The 17,642-nt window shown below is 47.3% G+C and overlaps 2 protein-coding genes across 6 annotated transcripts in view; one reads left to right on the top strand and one right to left on the bottom strand.

Annotated features, from left to right (window-relative positions):
* LOC308459086 (7-alpha-hydroxycholest-4-en-3-one 12-alpha-hydroxylase-like) overlaps positions 1-17,642 on the top strand; it is a 393,862-nt gene that overhangs the window by 360,402 nt on the left and 15,818 nt on the right. The window lies entirely within an intron of this gene.
* Positions 4,025-17,642, bottom strand: part of GJC2 (gap junction protein gamma 2) — a 66,905-nt gene continuing 53,287 nt past the window's right edge. For all 5 annotated transcript variants that reach the window (XM_080974206.1, XM_080974205.1, XM_080974204.1 and 2 more), the window contains exon 2: positions 4,025-10,564. In XM_080974206.1, the coding sequence (XP_080830332.1) occupies positions 9,279-10,544 (1,266 nt within the window). In that variant the 5' untranslated portion in view covers positions 10,545-10,564 and the 3' untranslated portion in view covers positions 4,025-9,278. The remainder of the gene's footprint in view (positions 10,565-17,642) is intronic.

Genomic DNA, 17,642 nt, shown 5'->3' with positions numbered 1-17,642 from the left:
GTAACCTTCTGCATGCCAAGCAATTGTTCCGCACCCATATTTGAGCAGTTGTTTAAACATCCCAGCATGTTCCAGATTCATTCCGGACCGCTTCGAACATAGGCCATATGCAGAGCCAGACTATTGCTCCATCTAGTTCATTGTTTGTCGGCTGAATGGCAGTGGCTCTCCAGGATTCCAGACAAGGGGACATTCCCAGCCCTTACCTGGAGATACTGAGATTTGAACCTGGGACATTATGCATCCAAATCAGATGCTCTGGCCCTGAGCCACAACCTTTCCTTCTTCCACCTCTGTAGGAGGAAAGAGCTTGGATTTTGGACTCTTCCAGGGACCAGATGGCTGCCATTCATAGCCTCTTAGCCTAACCTACCTCACACGGTTGTTGTTAGGATGAAATGGGGAGGTTGAGAACCATGTACACCAGTGCTTGAGCTTATTAGAAGAAAAAGGTGGCATATTTGTTGTTTAGTCTTGTCCTACTCTTTGTGACCCCATGGACCAGAGCACGCCAGGCACTCCTGTCTTCCACTGCCTCCCGCAGTTTGGGCAAACTCATGCTGGTAGCTTCGAGAACACTGTCCAACCATCTCATCCTCTGTCCTCCCCTTCTCCTTGTGCCCTCCATCTTTCCCAACATCAGGGTCTTTTCCAGGGAGTCTTCTCTTCTCATGAGGTGGCCAAAGTATTGGAGCCTCAGCTTCAGGATCTGTCCTTCCAGTGAGCACTCAGGGCTGATTTCCTTCAGAATGGCGAGGTTTGATCTTCTTGCAGTCCATGGGACTCTCAAGAGTCTCCTCCAGCACCATAATTCAAAAGCATCAATTCTTTGGCGATCAGCCTTCTTCATGGTCCAGCTCTCACTTCCATACATCACTACTGAGAAAACCATAGCTTTAACTATACGGACCTTGTATATAAATTCAATCAATCAATCAATCAATCAGTAATCCCAGGCACCTCTCTTAGAGTTGTGTGCATTTTAATTGTGATCTACATTAACAGCCAACATTGACTGGAAAATGTGAGGTATAACTATCATAAATAGACACCCCATGCAGACTAAGCCTATGTGTGTTTGTTTAGAAATTAAGTACTGCTTTCATGTGGGCTTTTCCCCTTACAAACTTATTCCAGTTTTAAAGAATGTAGAGTAGGATTTTTCAGACATCTCAGTGTGTGTTCTATTTTGATGGGTGGGTGTGCGTCCCAACATACAGAGGAGTAGCTTTGTTATGTCTGTGACTGCAAAGTGTCTTGTGGTACCTTAAAAACTTTAAAAAAAGTTTATGAAAGCTTATGTTGTTGTGCTTATCACAGGGCTCAGTGATTCAAGATGGGAGTGATAATCCAATGCCATTGAGTCAGAAAGCATTTATGAAAAGCATTTTTGCTCCACTGTTTGGCCAAAAAGACTCCCAGAGGAGCTTATGTATTAGGGCTGTGTACGGGATGTTGCTAAAAAGCCCAAACTGAATTGGGTCAATTGAGGGGAATCTGGGCTTCGGCCAGTTCGGGTTCTGGTAAGCAGAGGCTACAGGGGTCTCTGTTCTTCCTGTGTGTTCCACACAAGGGAAGCAGGCTACAGCAGGCTTCAGTCCTTTGCATGTGCCTTCCCTGTGGGCCATTGGCCTTGGCAATGGCACCTGGGGAATGGGTCACCAGAATCCTGCCTTGGGGCAGGGAGGGAACATGGGATCCCGTGAGGCACTGCAGGCAAGCGCTTGCAAAGGCGCGTCCTGCACCCCGCAAGACTGAATTCTCCACTCTCCCATGATTAAGTTTTTAAATGACAATTTTAGGTTATATTTTAGTGATCAAGATTAAATATATATTTTTAATTGCCGCTATATCTGAATTGTCTCTGTTATACCCAATTGCAATTCAATGTATTCCTGTTGTGTTTTATGATTTTCCTGATATTGAGCTGGAACTGGTCTGTGACCGTAATAATAAAATTCAATTCAATCCACTCTCCCACTGCTGGGAAGAGGATTCAGTCCAGTCGAGGCCTGCCTCCCCAGCACGTTTTCTGTGGAGAACGCACTAGCATAACCAGGGTTAGCCCAAGTGTTATGTACTGAGTTGAATAGGATCCAAAATGCAGCAGTCTGATTGGTCCTAGAACAATAGGATTCAGAATGCAGCAGTCTGATATTTCACCAAGACATTTGGGTACCTGTGTGTACCACAAAATGGTACACACACACCTTGCCACCAGGGAAGAAGGGTGAGTGAAGATCTACCTTAGGAACTAGGGGGAAATAAAGATCTACCTTGGGATCTTCCGCCCTAGTGGATCCTGCTGCCTGAGGCGGTCGCCTCACCTTGCCTCATGGGTGAGCTGGCCCTGAGCAAAGCAGACCCCTTAAGGCTTTCTGCTGGCCCCTTGACAGTTCCAGATTGCTGTGGACATGCAGAGCGATCCAGGAATCTCACCACCCATATTGGGCCCAGTGCAGTTCTATATTTCAGGTTCTGGTCGGATCCGATGCACAGCCTTAGCAGTTGGGGAGTGGGAGTTTGGGGGTTCAATCCTGTGGGTTGCTGCTTTGCAAGAGCCTTCTCAACTTAGCGATCTTATATACTACACTATTATGAACTGAACCTTCTCTAGTCAGTTAATTCAGAAGAAGAGTAAATTTTGTAAAGCAGTTATTCAAGGCTGAAGTTAAGAGTGGGCCCAGTCCTATGCATGTTTATTCAAAAATACCGTATTTTTCGCCCTATAGGACGCACTTTTTCCCCTCCAAAAATGAAGGGGAAATCTGTGTGCGTCCTATGGGGCGAATACAGGCTTTCTCTGAAGCTTGGAGAGTGAGAGGGGTCGGTGCGCACCGACCCCTCTCGCTCTCCAGGCTTCAGGAAGCTATCAGCAAGCCTGGGGAGCCCGCGGGAGTTCCCGCAGGGCTCCCCACACTGCGGATAGCAGCCTGCCGCCCAGCGCGAGGGGCGCTCTGAAGCAGAGCGCCCCTCGCGCCGGGCAGATATCACCCAGCCCCACAAGCTCGGGGGACAGCTGGGAGGCGCAGCGCCGCCATACCACTGTTCCCCGACCTGGTTTTTTGGGGGGAAATAAAGGGGGGATTTCCTTTATTTCCCCCCCCCCAAAAAAAAACAACCTAGGTGCGTCCTATGGGACGGAGCGTCCTATGGGATGAAAAATACGGTAATATCTGCTGGTTTCAGTGGGGAATATTGACACGCAAGTACACAGCTGTGTAGTATAGTCATATTTGTGTTTTCTTGGAAGATGTTTTAATGGGACTTCCTCTCCTTTTGTTCTAATGAGGCTTACGCCTTAGCCTTTTCACTTCTCACTGCAAGAACAATGAGAGTCAAACTAAAATGTGCTACCTCAAAGGAGCGCTGGTGCAGAAATGCACGAGGTGTCCTGTGTAACTCCAAAGCTTGCATCCAACATCCTTCACCACTTTTTGGACCAAATAAAAGGTATTTCCTCATGTGTACTTTTGATGAGGACACATGCAACTTCCCTAGAGCAGTGGGACTAATTTAGAACTGCTGCATCTGCTGCAACTTTTGCCCCCAGGACAGAACCTGAGAAGGAATCATTCTTCAGTTTTGCAACAAGAATTAGTGAGCCCAGCACTGATTGACTGGCGCCTGTGTCATCTCTAAGAAACCTCTAAAATTTTCTGAGCAGTTTTGTGATGTTCAGATATTCCCTTTTGTTTTTAATAAGTTAATGAACATGCAGAGCTTTTGAAAAAGGATGGGGATAGGGCAGCCTTTCTGAAGGATAACAACAACAGGGAAGATTGACAGTGTTCCATATGCTGGTATTTTAGCTGTTATTGACATCAGGAGGAATTTTGGCTGATGGGTGGCAGCAATCTTTACATCAAATATGTATTTACCCTGTGTTTTATTGTTAGGAGTTATAATCTAGCAAACATGGAAACAAGTCCCCATGGCTACATTTAAAAAAGAAAAACTTTTGAAGGACACACATTAGCCCTTCTACATAATTGTTTGCACTTCTCATACAACAAACCAGATCAAAAGTTTGATTCCATTTTATTAGTATTGAACAACGAACATCCAACAGTTTTGTGCTGTTGCTTTTTAAAATGTCCTATCATTCTAAATACAATCCAACGGTAACAATTTACATGAAAAATATTTACAGAGAAAAGAGTCAGTTTTGCACTCAAAACGTTTCTCATACAACTTGCAAGTTAGTACAAAAAAATAGTAACATAACAGCATAGATTTGTTATGGCCTTTTAGTTAATTTCAAGTATTTTCCAGTGGAATGGAATGTGAGTGACAGCATAATCTGGCTTCTGTTCTGGTTTTTAAACTTGAAACCTTTTAAAAATCATATTAACTGTTAGAGCTTCCCACATGACCACCTGGGAACTGCAGGGAAAGTGTTGCAATTTCTTTGTGGCAGATCTCAGTCTCCTTCATAAAACTACAATTCCCAGGGTGCCTTGTGAGGAAGTGTTGATTTTTATAGTTAAAACGATGGGTTCTTAAAAACTTTCTCTACTGCAGATATTATTGTACATTGCTTATTCTTTGCGGGGAATCACATTTTTAAAAATGGAATGGATACCACAAGACAGGGTCACTTGAAACGTTTCTGAACGAAAACTCATGATAACTTCTGCGTTCCAATGCAGTTGTAAAGTGAAGTAGCATATGCACAAATCTGGCAACACCTGCCATTTTCTATGAACACTTGCTATTTTCCTTCTCCCACCGGGGTCATTGCAGTAACAATGGAGTGTAGAAGGAGTTGACTAAATTTGCATCTATTTATCTAGCAGTTCAAAAGCACGTCAAAGTGTAAGTAGATAAATAGGTACCACTCCGGCGGGAAGGTAAACGGCGTTTCCGTGCACTGCTCTGGTTTGCCAGAAGCGGCTTAGTCATGCTGGCCACATGACCCGGAAGCTGTACGCCGGCTCCCTCGGCCAATAAAGCGAGATGAGTGCCGCAAACCCAGAGTTGGCCACGCCTGGACCTAATGGTCAGGGGTCCCTTTACCTTTACCTATCTTCATTGAGGCAAGAGTCAGAAAGGATACTTCACCACCCTTATGTAAACCTACAGGGAGTTCATGGCCACTAGCCAGAATTTTCCTGCAATTTCTGATTTGCTCTCTTCTCACTTTGGGAACAGGCGATTAGCCAGCGGCCACAGACTTGGAGGAAACGGTTGGGAAAGTTTTGAAGAAACTCAAGAAGCCTCTCTGTTCGTTATGACAAGTCTGAAAAGGGATGTGGGATATTCACACAGCCATTTTGACACTGAAGTCATCGCTGCAAAGTGGCTTTCTTTCCCCTGGTTCCACTGTTTTTGTTTTTGCTTCATTCTTTCAAAAGCAGAAGCTTGGTGGACTCTTGTCTATAGCGATATTGTGCTGCTGCTGACCACAATGCTATTCACCAGGACAAAGATAAAAATGGTTGCGGCTTCAGGGACTAATCTACACTGGGGAGTTATAACTTTTAAAATGTGTTATAAAAATGTGACACCAGAGGGCGTAGTAGAGCAGCGATCTGTCGCCAAAGAGAAATTGCATTGGGAGCTATATATTTTTATAGCGTTTTCCAGATCAGTGTAGATCAAGCCTTGATTGCAGTATCAAAATGATCACGTGAATTGAAACTTTGAAAGGGTATTTTATAATGACACCCAGTATTTGTGCCTAGTGTGATTTACATCAACAGGAACCGGGAGCTTGTGGACCTTGAGAGGTTGTTGGACTTGAACTCCCAACAGTTCCAAACAACACAGCTGATGGACAGGAGATGATGGGAGTTGTAGTCCCATTACAAATGGAGGCCCCCTGATCTAGGACAACCTATTTCCCTAGGGAAGAGAAGGTTGCATTGTGGAACAAGGAGTCTCCTTGCCATGAAAAAAGGGCAGATATGTTTATTTTTCTCTCACCTTCTGAAATTTTGACTTTTTTTTTTGTTTTGTTAAACCTCCCAGTGCTTTATTCACCCCCAACACTTTTAGGAAAAGAGCAGAGATTCAAATATACCTGCACCCACCGCATCCAGAATTGTAAGCCTTTCTTCCTAACACCTGAATGAGAAACTACAGAGACTCCTCAGTGGCAACAAAGAGGAGCAGGGAGTGCACTCTGTGTGTGCTCAGGGGTAATCTGTTCAAATCTCTAGAGCTTATATCAAAGTTTAAGCAAGAAAACAGCCCGAGGGCAGCTGATTCGGACAACTATTTCCGTATGGGGAAGCCACCATGAAACGCTGCCCTCCAGCTTCTCAGCACCACAATTTCCACTGGTGCTCAGCCAAAAGGCTCCGAAACTAGAACTGTCTGCTTGAGTTTTGAATTTGAAAGAGTGCTAAAATCAGCAAATTGCAGAGGTATGGGGATTTTTTTGTTGGTTGTGGAGAGACTTGTAGCTGCAGCTCCTCTGGGCAGCCCTCAATGTTTTTCTCCCCGGTAACCCAGGAGTGATATTAAGAGAAGAAAGAAAGAAACTGAAGACTTCCATGCTGGCAATGGATAAGAACATAACATAAGGAGAGTGTGTTGCGTCAGCCCAATGGCCCATCTCATCCACAATCCTGTTCTCACAATGGCTGACCTGTGGGAAACCTGTAAGCAGGATCCGGGCCCAAGAGCTTATTTTCCAGCAGCTGGTTTTTAGAAGAATTTCTACCTTCAACTGTGGAAGCAGAGGACAGCCATCATGGTTAGTAGCCACCGAAAGCCCTCTCTTCCATGAAGCCCTCACTTCACGACCCACAGATTTACCATGATGTTAATGTCTGCTCCATCATTCCTTCAAAATGTGGGTTGACCCATGAGCTTTCACTGAAGGTAGGTGCTGGGGCTCAGACCTGGTGAATCCCGGCACAAATTGAGCCCTGCTTCATCCCTGGGATACTGATTTCCTTCTACCCCAAATTGGAGCCCAGATGTTGTCCCTGTTCTGTGTTCTGTTCCCTGAGATTAAAGAGCCCTTGCCTGACGGGAAAGCAATTGACTTTTATTTTACTGTTTCCTTGATTACATATGTAATTTTCCCTCCTCCAACTAACTGCTTGTCGACAAGTTAGCTAGGGTTGCCTCCTTTTCTAGGACATACTTTCAGCAGCCGCACAAGAGGCAGAAATTCAACAGTGTTCACATTCCCCATCATTTTGGGGAGGACTGCACCTGACAAATTTTTGCCTGCCACACAACTGCTAAAACCACAGCCTCCGATTGGAAAAGGGGAGTTGGCAACACCTACATTTACAAGCCCCCTTGTTATGTTAGCGAAGAGACACTCTTCCTCCAAAATGAATCCCAATTTATCATAAATATTGACCACGATTTTGGCTTACCCATAGTATTGCAAGGACACTACCCTTGACCTCAGTTCCTGAGGCAAACTGGTCTCTCCCTGTATCTGACATTTGCATTCTCTAGACTCTGAGGACCAAATGGAGCAGGGGCAAGCAACCGTGGACATCCATTTATTGTAGGACTCCCAGATGGCCTGTCCAGCCATCATGGTCAGTGGTCAAGCATGATGGAAATTATAGTCCGGCAATGAGAGCCATAGGTCCCCCATGCCTGAAACAGAGGTTTGATTTCAACCACACAGAGATCTATTGCAATTTGGCAAGGGGAGAACAGACCCGGCTCAATATTTCATTTTGAAAATATAATACATATTGCCTGAGTGCTTTTCCACACGCAGATGTGTATGTGCTGGCAAATGCAACACCATGATCAATTTTCCTGCAAATTGTGGGTACTCCTCAGATGCTGGCTTTGTCCAGATGCCTGAGCATCTTCGTGAGCAACTGGTATGCTGATTATCTGCAACATCCATGCTCAGGTGGAGGAAGGTGAGGGTGGCCACATCTGGGAGGTGGGCATCCCAAAACATCTGCAAAGCCACATGTTTCTCCCCCATCCCTGCTCTACACAGAGACACAACAAAGATATCACAAGTGTTCAGGTGTTCCGTCCTTGCAGCGCTACTAAAGGCACTTTTGGTTAGGGTGTGGTACAAGCAGTGGTTAAAAAACCCTTCTCAGTGACAGTGGCCGAAGGGAATGCTCCATTTTCCACTGCAAAGGAAGAAAATGTCCTTGTCTGCTTCTCAGCTCACTGCTGAGGATCAAGGGAGTAAACACCGCACATCTCTGAAGCAGGTGACTCCACTGAAGCCAACTGTGAAAATCCCACAGACATGCTAGATTTGGGGTTTCAGCCTCATTTTGGAAAGCTGACCGCTGCTTTGTGGAAGCCATTAAACAGTTCAGAGGAGGGCATGGCTATGTATATGGATTAGTAAACCTTTAGCGAGTGCAGCGGTGGTCTTCCTGCAAACCTGATCAACCACTCAGAGCAGCGTTGTAAGATGTTGCGGCAGCTTCTGCAGGTGGACAGGTTGCGTTCCACCAACGAGGTTAGAAATTAAAAGGGTTATTTCAGTCATTTAAAGCAGAATGGAAGGAGGAAAGGGGAGGCATGGTTTGGACTGACAGTTGCTTAGCACAGACAACCCCCTATGGAGGAACAGTGGTATTGATGCAATAAAGCCTTGGATGCAGAATTCTCACACTGTTTCCTCCATAAACCCAGGCCCTGACCACAAACTTGCAAGCTGGTGTGGGCTGCCGTTGGAATCGATGCAGCCAGAAGTGACACGACTTCCAGTTCACACACAACCTATCAGGTACCAAACTTAAGGATAAAATGGGGGCATAAGAGGCAGCAATGGATAGATTGGCAAGAGTGTGGAAAGCAGAAAAGAATGGATTGGCAAGGAGGAAAGCAGAGGAACGGGGAAAGCAGAGGAAGGGAAGACATCCCAAATGCAACCAGCACAGCAAGGGAGGTGATACCTGAGAGCCATACTGAGCAAATCTGGAGTCCCAGGCCCTCTACATCACGGGGATAAGCCATTTAACTGGAGGGCAGGCCTTGCAGCCAGCACACGCTCTCCCCGTTCCATCTGACAGGGGACACTGCCCAGGAATATACTCTGGAAGCATCATGGCACAACCTCGTGACTTCTCTTTAGGAGTAACAAGACATGTGCAAAGGGTTCCGCCACTTCCAGGTAGCTGATTCGTGCATTGAGGGGGCAGGCTTGGTGAAGGATGGCGAAGAGAGGCTTCTTGCCAACCCACTAGATGGTCCTGAATTGCATTGCTCATTTGGCAAGACCCCCAAAAAGAACCCCATTGCTAGCGCCGTCTTGGGGCCGGTTCCATTCCCGACAGAGAAGCCACCCCCACCTTGTCGTCATCAGGCTATATACCTTGTTAGATCCACACTGAGTTTTTCCCATCCTTGCCGTTCGAGCTACCTTTCTCTGAGCTGGCTTTGGGCTTAGCGCCTTGCTTCTCCTGCACGGTGTTGGCCCGGTTTTGCTCTGCCACCATCCCGCCAGAAGCCGAGCTGCTGGTTCTGGACGGCTGCCCGTTCGCCTGCGTGTGGTTGTAGCTCTGGAAAGCAATGTCCAGCTGCTCCTGAGCCACCCGCAAGTGTTTGTGGAGCGTGGACAAGTCCGGCGGGAGGTTCTCGTCGGGGCTGGTGCACTGCTGCTCCTGGGCCACGTTGGCCAAGTTCTGCTCGTGAGCCATCAGGCTGTTGGGGACCTTGGCCTGCTTGTCCGACTTGACCACCAGGTTATATTCCGGGGGGCAGGAGATGTTCTTCGGGTAGGCGGCGTAATTGTAGGGCGGCTGGCGGAAGCTGTGCACCTTCCGGTCGCGGATGGCGTCGCGGATGGTGCCGATGCCCAGATGGCACATCTCGGCCACGTTGAGGAGGAGGCAGAGGCAGCTGACCACGTACATCACCAGGAGGAAGATGGTCTTCTCCGTCGGCCTCGAGACAAAGCAGTCGACGTCGTGGGGGCACGGCTGCCGGGTGCAAAGGTAGTAGGGCGTGACCTCGAAGCCGTAGAGCATGTACTGCCCTATCAAGAAGCAAATTTCGAAAGAAGCTCTGGTGAGGAGCTGGAAGACGTAGATCTTCATCAAGCCCTCCTCTTGAATGTGTCTCCTGCCGTCGTGCTTCTTCTGTTGCTGCTCTTTCTTCTTCTCCTCCTTCGTCTTGACCTTCTCTTCACTTTCCGCCACATCATCCACGATCATGGGCTCTTCCTCCTCAGCTCCCAGGGGGTCCTCCAGGTTGCGGACGGCTTGCCAGTTGAGCGCAAACTGCTTCTTCTTCTTGAAGCCCCGGAACCTCTTCTTCTCCTCCTCGGAGGACCTGGCGATCCTGTGGATGGCGTAGCCCAAGTAGATGACGGAAGGGGTGGAGATCATGATGATCTGGAAGACCCAGAAGCGGACGTGCGACAGCGGGGCGAAGGCATCGTAGCAGACGTTGTCGCAGCCGGGCTGCTTGGTGTTGCAGGTGAACTTGCTCTGCTCATCTGAGTAGATGGACTCGCCCCCGACGGCCGTCAGGACGATGCGGAAGACGATCAGGACCGTCAGCCAGATCTTCCCCACGAAAGTGGAGTGATTGTGGATTTCTTCCAGCAGGCGGGTGAGGAAACTCCAGCTCATGTTTGTCATAGGGGCTAATCATTTATAACCTGCAAGAAAAGGACAAGGGAGGTCAAAGCACAGTTAATGCCGGTCTGTCCCACAGAAGATGCTGCTGCTACACCATAATTGTAGAGTTGGCAGGGACCACGGGGGTCATCTAGTACAACCCCCTGCAATGCAGGAATCCTTTTGCCCAACATAGGCCTCGAACCCACAACCCTGAGATTAAGAGTCTCATGCTCTGCTGACTGAGCTATCCCACCTGCTTCCTGTTAGGAGTTTTCCAAGTCTCATATATGCTCTGCTTCCCCTGTTTCTGCATAAGAGTAACCTAAATTATGGATAAAAAGTGACAATAAATCATGTGCATAAAGGTAAAGGGTAAAGGGACCCCTGACCATTAGGTCCAGTCATGGCCGTCTCTGGGGTTGCGGCGCTCATCTCACTTTATTGGCCGAGGGAGCCGGCGTACAACTTCCGGGTCATGTGACCAGCATGACGAAGCCGCTTCTGGCAAACCAGAGCAGCACACGGAAACGCCGTTTACCTTCCTGCCGGAGTGGTACCTATTTATCTACTTGCACTTTGATAAGCTTTCGAACTGCTAGGTTGGCAGGAGCAGGGACCGAGCAACGGGAGCTCACTCCGTCACGGGGATTCGAACCACCGGCCTTCTGATAGGCAAGTCCTAGGCTCTGTGGTTTAACCCACAGCGCCACCCGCATCCCTGCACCACAGACCTTTGCATAGGTATGCTCCTTCCCCTCGCCTTTCTGCCAGGGGGCAGACTGGATGGGCAGGAAAAGAGCTGCAGCCGCAGTAGTGCATCTGCTTTGCATGCAGAAGTACCCGGGTTCAATCCCAGACATTTCCAGGCAGGGTTGGGATCTGACCCACTCTGAAATCCTGGAGAGTTGCTGCCAGGCAGTGTAGACATTACTGAGCTAGAGGGAATAAGGGTGTACAGGGCCGTTTCCTGCAATCTTAGTAAGGAGAAGGGCCATAGCTTAGTGGTAGAGCATCCATGCTGGATGCAGAAGGGGTCCCAGGCTCAATCCTCAGCATCTGGAGATGCTGTCTTGCCTGAAACCCGAGAGAGCTGCTGGCAGTCAGTGCAAACCTCACTGAACTAGATGGAGCATCAGTCTGACTCGGTACAGTGGTACCTCGGGTTACAAACACTTCGGGTTACACGCAGTGGTTCTCAACCTGTGGGTCCCCAGATGTTGTTGGACTACAACTCCCATCATCCCTGAGCTCTGGCCTTGCTAGCTAGGGGTGATGGGAGTTGTAGTTCAACAATATCTGGGGACCCACAGGTTGAGAAAGGCTGGGTTACAGACTCCGCTAACCCGGATGTAGTACCTCAGTTTAAGAACTTTACCTCAGGATGAGAACAGAAATTGTGCCATGGAGGCAGCAGGAGGCCCCTTTAGCTAAAGTGGTACCTCAGGTTAAGAACGGTTTCAGGTTAAGAACGGACCTCCAGAACGAATTAAGTTCGTAACCCAAGGTACCACTGTATAAGGCAGCTTTCTACGATTCTAAAAATAGAGGCACTGAGTCAGAGAGGGATGTCACACTGAGGTATGAAATCTGCCTGTGACACACAAGAACTTTGTACACACTTTTTCCTTACAAGAGGAAACCCCGGGCAAAGCCTGGACTTCCCTCTTGATAAAGACTGGGCAGAGCCATCACAGGCTGGGAAAAATTGCTTCACAGGCTGGAGCCAAGTGCCATTGGTGAACCCTATTCTAAGACCCACTGGCAGTTTTGCGCTGTGTTTGCATATCTCTAATAACATTTACTTAGCATTTCCACAGTAATTCAACAACAGCCCTGTAAGGTAGGGCAGCATTATTCTAAATAATTCTAAATAAGCATTATTCTCAAAAGGTGTGGCAAGAGAGGATGGGAAGTGTTGTGGGAAGATTCAAGGACCATCAAAGAAGCATTTAAACATTTCAATGTAGTATAGTATAGTATAGTATAGTATAGTATAGTATAGTATAGTATTGTGGTACCTCGGGTTAATAACTTAATTCGTTCTTAACCTGAGGTACCAGTTTAGCTAATGAGACCTCCCGCTGCTGCTACGCTGCCAGCGCGCAATTTCTGTTCTCATCCTGAAGCAAAGTTCTTAACCCGAGGTATTATTTCTGGGTTATCGGAGTTTGTAACCTGAAGCGTCTGTAACCTGAGGCAGTGGAAGACAGGAGTGCCTGGCGTGCTCTGGTCCAGGGGGTCACGAAGAGTCGGACACGACTAAACGACTAAACAACAACAACAATAAATGAGATTATCTGGCGAAAGCAAGCTCACACCTCTCACTGACTTTGCACACATACTTAAAGGTACATATGGAAGAGGCTCGTTTATAATTGTATTTTGGGAAATGATTCGCTTTCTTATGTACAGTAGCTGCATTGTTTTATACTTTCGGGATGCCCCATGATCGTTTTATAGTAGTTGTGTTCTATGTCATAAATCAAGCACTGTTGGGAGTCGACTCTTTTTTTTATTATCAATAAAGAATTCACTGTGGCATGAGCACATTTATATTCTAAAAGCATGGCCCAGAGAAAAAAAGTTAGAGAACCCCTGTTCTAAGCATATTGTACGGTTGTGGCCAAGAGAACAGGGGGAGGGGGCTGCCTAATGTCCCCTAGTGAGGCCAAACCAGAGGTGCATCAAGCCCATCATGCAATTCCTGGTTTGTGTGCCACGATACCTAGCGTTCCTTAGTATTATTTTTTTTTTGCCTTACTTAAAGTTTATTTAGAACAAACACATTTTTCCAAATGACAGTCTAACATGTGCAATCCAGAGGTCTGCCAGCTATCTACCCTCTGCAGAACCTATTTGGGCTTCTGTATTGTGGGCTTTCTCAGTCGCAGTGACTTCTGGGAGCATATTCACCCAGTGCTTTTCAAGCTGCACTGGCTCCTGGTGGAGTACAGGGTCAGATTTAAGGTGCTGCTTTTGACCTTTAAAGCCCTTCACGGCCTAGGACCCTCATACCTACGGGACCGCCTCTCCTGATATGCCCCACGGAGAGCCTCAAGGTCCATAAACAGCAACACCCTAGAGGTCCCAGGCCCTAAGGAAGTTAGATTGGCTTCAACCAGAGCCAGGGCCTTTTCAGTGATGGCTCCGGCCTGGTGGAACGCTCTGCCTCATGAGACCAGGGCCCTGCAGGATCTGATTTCTTTCTGCAGGGCCTGTAAGACAGAGTTGTTCTGCCTGGCCTTTGGCTTGGAGCCAATTTGATTCCCTCCCTCCCTCTCTTTCTTTTTTCTTTTCCTTCTCCTGCGATGAGGCTACATTTTAATATTTTAATGTTCCATTATTTTAATGTTGTATTTTATTTTTGTTTTTAAGTTGTAATCATTCATCTTGTTTTTATTATTGCTTGTAAGCTGCTCTGAGCCCGGCCTTGGCTGGGGAGGGCGGGGTATAAATAAAAAATTATTATTATTATTATTATTATTATTCTTCTTCTTCTTCAGAGGGACTTCAGAGCTGTAGTAACTCAACAGGCCAGATTGCTGTTGACCTGCAAGATGCTGCTCCTGTTGTGAGAGCACCACAATTTCCTCACAGTTAAAGCTGCTAGCTGTGTTTTTCGGACAACTGAGACCTCCAGGTATGGGGCAGTATATAAAATCAGCTAACAACAACAACAACAACTGTGTTTCTTGTGCCTCTGAAGGGCCAGGTGCGCAGCCTGGGAGTCATTTTGGACTCACAGGTGTCCATGGAGACGCAGGTCAATTCTGTGTCCAGGACAGCTGTCTACCAGCTCCATCTGGTACGCAGGCTGACACCCTACCTGTCCGTGGACTTTCTTGCCGGAGTGAGCGTTCCTTAGTATTGAAGTCCAGGCTTCTAGTATGGGGTGGGTGGGCTGGGGGCAGAGCCCAGAGCAGGCTCAGGAGAAGCTCCACGATTTGGGGCAGGTTCAGGGATGGATTCCCCTGGCCTGGTACAGAGCCCAGCACAAATGCTGTCTCTTGTTGGCATCCGTTGCTGCAATATTTGTCAGCTCCTCTCCACATGGTTCCATTCCAGCAGGCCATTATGGGAATTTTGTAGCTTAAGCCCAAGTGCCCGAGCTTCTTTTTTTCCTCCTCCCTCTCAATTCCCTTTTCCTTTCATGCTGTGTCTTTGAAGTGGTAAACCTGATGGCAGGTACTGTCTTCACACTGATACAGTGGTACCTGAGGTTACAGACGCTTCAGGTTACAGACTCCGCTAACCCAGAAATAGTATCTCAGGTTAAGAACTTTGCTTCAGGATGAGAACAGAAATTGCACGGCGGCGGCGTGAGGCACCATTAGCTAAAGTGGTACCTCAGGTTAAGAACAGCTTCAGGTTAAGAACGGACCTCCAGAATGAATTAAGTTATTAACCCGAGGTACCACTGTACTTGTAAAACTTATTCAGTGGAAGAGTGATCTTAAAATGCTAATAATAATAATAATCACAAATAGCAGTTTTCTGAGGAAGACAGAATGGTTCATTGCTAGAAGGAAACTCTCCTTTCTAGATCCTCTTCAGTCTTTATTCAGCCAGCACGAGAAACATCAATTAAACTTCCCACAAGACATCCAATGTGAATGGATAGCCTGCGCTACAGCTCTGCCTCTCACTGTTGACAAAGGACTCAGCTACACAGCTGCGAATAAAACATTTTAAATGTGTTGTAAAGTGCAATATATAAATGTGACACACGAATGGAGACAGTGAGCGATGCAAAATTCAATGTACTTCTCAAAAAAAGCATTTTCACAGCTTTTTTTTATATGTGTGTAGATTCCACCAAACTATGTTTGGTCAGAGGGCCTGGCTTGGTACAAACTCAGGGTGGAAAATGGGACTGATAATAGCTCAGCTTCTAAGTAGGACTGCCACAAAGACTTCCTTGTCTAACGAATAATTATGCATTGTAAAAACCATGAGTCACGATCATTGACTGACTTCCTTCTATCTCTCCCCTCAATTTTTTTATTAAAGCATGACTTTATTGGCCTGGGTTCAGAGATGGACAAAGGGGGGTGTGGTGGGTGCGGGCCGCCCCGGGTGTCACCACTGAGGGGGGTGACAAAATGCCAGGCAGCACTCACCGCAGGGCCTGCAGCGCACCCAAGCCACACGTCTCTCCTGGGAGAGACGCAGTGGCTTGGGCGCGTGCAGGCTCTGCGCTGCCCAAACTGTCCGCCCACTGCCTCCCCCCCAGCTATAGGGTGGCTGAGTGGGAGGAGGCAGGCAGACTCCAGAGGCCTCGTGGTGTGCCCTGCCCCTATGGGTGGCTCACCCCATCTCTATGGGCGGCTTGCCCCACCCCTGGGCACACCGCCCCAGGCGCCCAAACAGTTTCCTCCACCGCTGCCTGGGTGGCCGAGTGCCGCCATGTTGTTTTCAAAGACTCTGTTGTTTTTGTAAGCTGTGCTGATTCACAGGGTACATATGTGAGGCCTGGGCACACGGGATCAATCTTTTTACGCATTTATTTACAGTGATACCTCTGGTTAAGAACTTAATTCGTTCCAGAGGTCCATTCTTAACCTGAAACTGTTCTTAACCTGAAGCACCACTTTAGGACAAACACTCAGGAAACGGGTCGTCTGGAACAACCCTCTGTCTCTTGAAACTAGGAAAGTCTAGCTCCAGGGGAGTTATACAGTGGTACCTCGGGTTAAGTACTTAATTCGTTCCAGAGGTCCATTCTTAACCTGAAACTGTTCTTAACCTGAAGCACCACTTTAGCTAATGGGGCCTCCTGCTGCTGCCGCGCAATTTCTGTTCTCATCCTGAAGTAAAGTTCTTAACCCGAGGTACTACTTCCGGGTTAGCAGAGTCTGTAACCTGAAATGTTTGTAACCCGAGGTACCACCGTATTACTAAAACGTGAATCCAGATATTTTATGCTGTGGGGATGGGAAAGTTTGTGCAGGGACAATTATGATAAGAACATAATAGGGTTGTCATATGTTCGGGTGGAAGTATGGGTGGAAGTAAGGCTATGTACATACAGTGGTACCTCGGGTTATAGACGCTTCAGGTTACAGACGCTTCAGGTTACAGACTCTGCTAACCCAGAAATATTACCTCAGGTTAAGAACTTTGCTTCAGGATGAGAACAGAAATCCCGTGGCGGCAGCAGCGGGAGGCCCCGTTAGCTAAAGTGGTACCTCAGGTTAAGAAGAGTTTCAGGTTAAGAACGGACCTCCGGAATGAATTAAGTTCTTAACCCGAGGTATCACTGTATTAGCAACTTACAACACAGTATAGTTCCTCCCTCTTCCCGTTTTAAGTCCCATTTGCATGGTGCTGTACAAGCAGTAGAGAAGGAGCAGGAATGTCATTGCCCGAGAGCACAGAGGAACGAGTGTACAGTGGTACCTCAGGTTACATACACTTCAGGTTACATACGCTTCAGGTTACAGACTCCGCTAACCCAGAAATATTACCTCAGGTTAAGAACTTTGCTTCAGGATGAGAACAGAAATTGCGCAGTGGCAGCGTAGCAGCAGCGGGAGGCCCCTTTACCTAAACTGGTGCTTCAGGTTAAGAACAGTTTCAGGTTAAGAACAGACCTCCGGAACGAATTAAGTACTTAACCTGAGGTACCACTGTAAACAATAATACGTACAAAGCCTTGGACTTTTAGTCTGGTGCATTAAAGCAACTATGGAGCCTGCTGTAGCCCATTCAAGACTAACAGATTATGGGATACACTTCCGTAGGCCCAAGAACACAAACACACTCCTATCTATCTTTTAGACTTCAAAATACAGACTTTAAGAGAGATACAGGACTCGTTGCAGTTGGAGCTTGGGTTGTAACAAGACAACAAACCGTATTCTCTAGGCAGCCCCATTAAACTGAGGATGCTACCAGAGTGTTGCTATTCAATCACACGCCGGCAGATTCAGGTTGTGCAGTTGAAGTGAATGGGGGGGGTGTCTTGTGCAAGAAACCCGCTTTCCCCCCCAAATAAGACCTTTTACAATAAGAAATGCACTGGGAGGTGTAGGATAATGCTTTGCTTTGATGCAACGCTATCCGAGTTCCCTGCGGATAAATCAGGACGAACCCTCAACAAACCACTCTGAGAGG

This window comes from Podarcis pityusensis (assembly GCF_964106645.2).
Source record: "Podarcis pityusensis genome assembly, chromosome: 12".
Classification (NCBI taxonomy): Eukaryota; Metazoa; Chordata; class Lepidosauria; order Squamata; family Lacertidae; genus Podarcis; species Podarcis pityusensis.
Note: the sequence above shows the minus strand (reverse complement) of the source record. Positions and strands in the feature narration are given on the sequence as shown.